Source organism: Octodon degus, unplaced genomic scaffold (genome assembly GCF_000260255.1).
Source record: "Octodon degus isolate 3935 unplaced genomic scaffold, OctDeg1.0 scaffold00027, whole genome shotgun sequence".
Taxonomy (NCBI): domain Eukaryota; kingdom Metazoa; phylum Chordata; class Mammalia; order Rodentia; family Octodontidae; genus Octodon; species Octodon degus.
This window is the reverse complement of record NW_004524603.1, coordinates 5,311,864-5,317,076: the sequence shown is the minus strand read 5'-3', so window position 1 is coordinate 5,317,076 and position 5,213 is coordinate 5,311,864. Positions and strand designations below refer to the sequence as shown.

Below are 5,213 nucleotides of genomic sequence, written 5' to 3'. Positions count from 1 at the left end.
CTTCAGCTGTTAGAGTTGTGCAGAATAAGCAAAAATGTAAAACTGAAAACAAATATTTTCAAAGGGATGAAGAACGCAGATAAAATGCAGCTATATTCAAAAGAACAGACGGAAGCTCCAGGGTTGCAGGCCAGACTTCAGCTCCTCCCCTCCCTGTGCCCTGCGGGCTGCAGGGTCAGGCTCAAGCCATGCCCGCCCTGTCCCGGAAAGGCAGCTCAGGGGCCCAGGCGGCGGCTGAACCCCAAAGGGGTGCGTTGGGCAGCTTTTCCTCTCTGGGTCCCAGCGTTGAGCGATAAGGCTGTTGGCTGTCCCCCCAGCGGGGAGGCGTGACTAAAACGTACGGTGAACAAGTTTATAGCAGAGTGAGACACGGCACCATCAAGGACTCCTGGCTTGGAACACACTGATCCCGCCATTCCTGCCACTTTCTGGAGCAGCTCTGGGAGGTGCTACCGCCCGTCTATGTAGTATGAAAAGGAAAGACAGGCTGCCAAGCCCACCCAGCGGAAAGCAGGTTCCCGAAAACATGACGCTGGGGACAGGCGCGGCAGTGCACGCTTGGAATCCCAGCACTCAGGAAGCTGAGGCAGGGCGGTCACCTCGAGTTTGCGGTCAGCCTGGGCTACTTACTGAGTTCAGGCCAGTATGAAGTACATAGTGAGTCACTGTCCCAAACAAAACAGAATAAGACACGAGCAAAACCATGCCGCTGTGTCCTCATCCGCCCTGTTCACTGGACCTGCCACTAGGCAACCTCTGGTTCTTCCCCAAAGTCAGAATGACCACGAAAAGTGAGTGTTTCGAAGCGGTTAGGGACATGGAGGCAGCCACAACAGTGCATTCAAGACATCAGGAAGGACTCCTACAGCTGCTTTCTAAAGTCACAAGTATGGCGGGATCAGTGTGTTCAAAGTGAGGAGGATTTTGAAGGGATTCACAGCAATGTGCTTTTTACTGCAATAATTTTTTTAATCTAAATTTTGCCAAGTGCTCTGATCACACTGCGTGCATGGTGACAGGGATGGGGGATCTCGCTGAGCCTTCTGGCACACAGGAGGAGCTGTCCTGGCCATCTGGCCCCACTGTCCACACCAGCCTGTCCCTCACCCTTGCTGTTCCTAGTCCCTACTGCATGCATGGACCACAAGCACTGCTCCTGGTCCTCCCGCTTCTAGGCAGACTGGACAGCAGGCAACTGCAGGGGGACTTAGGTCAGATTCTGCCCAGGGGACCACTCAGGCTCACTGCGCATCCAACACGGGTCACTGTACCCACGAAGGAGGCCCTTTACCACAGCTGTCTCTGTGATACAGTGACCATGTCCCTGGGGAGGAGATGATAGCCCTGCTGGTTCTACCCTGGGTATTCCACAGTGCCCCCTTCTGAAGCACTGAAGGTGTGGCAAAAATGAAAACAGCCATGGGGCTGGTGAGATGGCTCAGTGGTCTAAAGCACCTACTTAGAACAAGTTTAGCAAAGCACAGGGACCACGGTTCAATCCCCCAGCACCACATGCCAGCCAGCCCCACACACACAAATTAAAAAAAAAAAAAATGAAAACAGCCACACTTGATGCTTCTTGGACTTCTGTCCCCAGCTGCCTGTCACCCACATGCTGAAACACCCTCAGGCCATCAGGCCAGCTGTGGGGAGCCTTCTCAGGTGACACCCACAGAAAACCCCCCACGTCAAACACCTGAGGACACCCTATCCTCTGAGCCTGTCCAAATGCAACCCTGGTCCAGGGGCGGCAGAAGAGAGACCAAGGACACTACAGGGGCAGCCACAGTGGGCTGGGACCTTCAGCCTCAGCCCCTTGCTGAATGGGAACTGAACAGAACAGGCCCTGCCACTAGTGGAAAACTTTCCTGTCTCAGCAACCCACAGAATGAGCTGCCCAGCGAGTATCTTTCACTGTAATAATTTTTTAGAATTTAAACACACCACCTATTTCAGTCAACCTGTATACAGGGCATCGGGCAGGGCACTGTGCCCCTTGGCAGTGCAATGACCCTTGCAGCGCATGGCAACAGCTGTCCTGGCCTCCTCCGAGGAATTACAGGCCAGGCAGTTCTTTTCTTTACTGAATAAGAGGTAATTAAGCCTTCTTTGCTTGGGAGTTCACAGCTGCATCTGAAAGCCCATTCTTAAGTGGAAGTGGAGCAGCAGTGTGACAATTCCACAGCTGTTTCATGGCCCTCCAGAGCCTGCCCAGAAGGCCCCCAATCCACAGCAGGCAGCTCCTGTCCTGTTTCCACCCCTCCCACCCCTTGGCCCAAACTTCCAAGCTCCTGGTCCCTGCTCTGCCTCCGCTGCGGTGTGGAGGAAAAGCCCAGGGTAGTGGCCAACCCCAACCACTCTCCCCATGAAATCCGGGGTCAGCCAGCAACTGGCTTTCATTGGGAGCCTTCCACAAGTATGGAAGGATGTACACCGGGCCCAGAGATCAGGGCCTTCCACGTGGCCTGGTACAACCTCCCCTGCACCCTGAGTGCAAGCGGCAGCCACACAGTGGGTCAAAGCCCTGTTTGCCGTCCACGAACCCTCTGCCCTTGGACAAGTGCTGCAGTGGGCACCCCAGGGGACACTGAGGCTGGCACCCAGCACCCAAGGCCAATGTCTAGAAAACAGAATGATTTGTGTTGGTAAGTCTATGCCTCTGATCTTTCCTAGGACATAGGAGCTACTACACTGTAAAGATGCACAGGCCAGTGTGGGGCAGTATTTCAGTGGGACAATAAAACTCCCAGGAGGAGGACGTTGGCCAGACCTTGCTTTGGGGAGGGAACACATAAAAGCTCCCCATACTCCCTCAGCGTTTCCTGCAAGTTAAGGCTCCAAGCAGGATGTCAGGATAAGAAAGGGCTGCTTTGTCCTCTCTGTCCTTGAAAGTTGTGAAATGCCAGCCTCCATTCCATCTCGGTAGGGATAGGAAGCAGTTCTCCAACACATTCCCTGGGGAGTGGGGAGGGCCCTCGGGGAGGCCATGGAAACACAGCTGTGACAAGCTGGTGCTCACCAGGAAGAGCCAGCCTGTACCAGCCAGTGCATAACCATGAGGAAGCCCACCCAGCACTGAGGCTCCTGCAGGGACCCCGCAGCTGCCCAGGGCTGGCTGTATGTCAGAGCCAGAGGAAGCCTCTTCCAAATGCTCCTCCTGGGGTGCTGCTCCCAGGGAATCCGCTGAGTCCAGTGCTTCTGAAACCCACTCCAGACGGTACTCTAACAGATCTCAGCCCTTGGGGGGCTGCTTATCGGAGCCTGTGGCTGTTTGGGGAGGTTGGGAGGAGTAAGTAGTATTTGTGACCAATGCTCCCTTATCTACCCCAGCTCTCGAAGGAACAGAAATACACACCCATGCCCACTGGGCTCTGAGACACCTACCGCCACTGTGTTCTGCCCAATGCAACATCGACCAGAGGGCCGCAGCTGAAGTCAACATTCTATCTCAACTGGAAGGGCTGGGTGTGGCCACCCAGGAGTTGCCAATTGAGGCAGAAAAGCCAGCACCCAGATAAAGAGCTGTATTCCCTGGGGCTAGATACGTCCAGGGGACACACTCCTTCCATAGAAATAGAAAGCAAATATAAGTCAACAGGTATCCACACAGACAATGGCTTCCTGTGACTCTGCACACCCTGTGACACTTGATGGTTTCCTCTGCTCCTCAAATACGCTGGACACTTAGCAGCCCAATTGCACCAGCACCAGATCCCACCAGCACCTCGTGCTTTAGCAGCTGCAGAGACAGAGGGCTGGGTACAGAAGGTGTCGTGAGTTCTAATTTCAAGCGTGCCCTTTACTCACTGGCTGCAGCCTGGTCAAGTTACGGATTCAGGAGCCTCAGTTCCACGTCTGAATGTGGGGTAACATAGTAAAAGGCCACCCCACAGTTCCTCTTGTTCCCTACATTCACTATGGATACAAACAGGAAATGTCTGCCACAGGTCTCCAGGTCAACTAGCCACGTGGAGGGTTTGCTTAGGAGTTTAGGGTGCGACTCCTTTAAATGTGACAATTGTAAGGAAAATTGTAAGGATTTTATGCAGCCAGTTGACAAATAACCATGCGTCGGGCGGCGGCGGGCGCCCCCCACTAGAGCCCCCTTACTACAGTATCCACCCCAGCACGGGCTTCCCAGCTCTTTCTCCACCCGCTGCACCCTGGGCACAAAGGGTTCTGGCTCTCCCTGGGTGCTGCGAGGGACAGGATCATGGTGAGTGGTCGGTGGGCGCAGTGTTTGGGCTCCGGGTCGGACTCAGGGCCGCACGGGGCGAGGAAGGTGGGAGGGGCGCGCGCTGCGGATACCTTGCAGGAGCGCGCAACACTGGCCGTCGGCGGTGCTCCATAGCCGCGCGGTGCCGTCCTCGCTGCCGGTCAGCAGGCGCTGCCCGTCGGGACTCAGGCTCAGCCAGTTGATGCCCCCGTGGTGGTCGGCGCAGACCCTCAGGGCCGATCCACCGCCCCCCATCGCCCAGCCCTGCTAGACAGGGGCGCCCCGGGATGAGCGCAGCGACGCTGGGAGGCAGTGCTGGCCCGCGCCCATCGCGGGGTGCCGGGCTCCTAGGAGGCGACAGATCCGCCACTCCAGCTCCCCCGGACCTTGGGGTCCGCGATCGTGGAGGGGGCTACCGACGTGCACGGCGCGGCCCCGATGGAGCGTCCGAGGGGTGCGAGTGCAGACCACAACGCTCCCGGGCCCGCGCCCCACCTGGAGTCCCGGGCAGCCGGGTCTCCGGGCCTGCAGGCGCCCCTGCCTCTCCTCACGCCCGCAGGGCCAAGGCAGCCAGGGGAACCCCGGAAGCCCAGCACCCCACGCGCTCTCCCTTGACCCGCCGCGCGCTCGGGGCTGCCAGAGCGGAACAATGCGGTCCGGCCTGGCTCCTCCTCAAAGACCACCCCCAACCTGTCCCCTCCCACCCTCGGCCGCGCGCCAGCTCCACCCATAGCTCCCAGCTCCGCTCCCGGGCCGGGGTCCGAGCTCGGCGCGCGCCCCTTCTCTCCCTGGCGGCTCCTGGTGCCCGGGCTGCGCCTCCCGCAGCCTCTGTCCCCAGAGCCCAGGGCTGGGACGAGGGAGGCTGGGGCTGACCTAGGGGTCCAGAAATTTGGGGATGGTCTTCTTGGGGGAGGGAGCAACTGGGTGGCCCCGAGGGCGTAGTCAGTAGAAAGTCACGCGCGCACCCTGAATTCTATCTAAGTCCTTCCAGGGAGGA

General features: G+C 57.8%; 1 protein-coding gene across 1 annotated transcript in view; it reads right to left on the bottom strand.

Moving 5' to 3' along the window:
• Wdr86 (WD repeat domain 86) overlaps positions 1 to 4,821 on the bottom strand; it is a 30,852-nt gene extending 26,031 nt beyond the window's left edge. Inside the window, exon 1 of the mRNA XM_004628977.2 lies at positions 4,309 to 4,821. Coding sequence (XP_004629034.1) covers positions 4,309 to 4,471 — 163 coding nt within the window. The 5' untranslated portion in view covers positions 4,472 to 4,821. The remainder of the gene's footprint in view (positions 1 to 4,308) is intronic.
• Between the last annotated feature and the right edge of the window lie 392 nt (positions 4,822 to 5,213).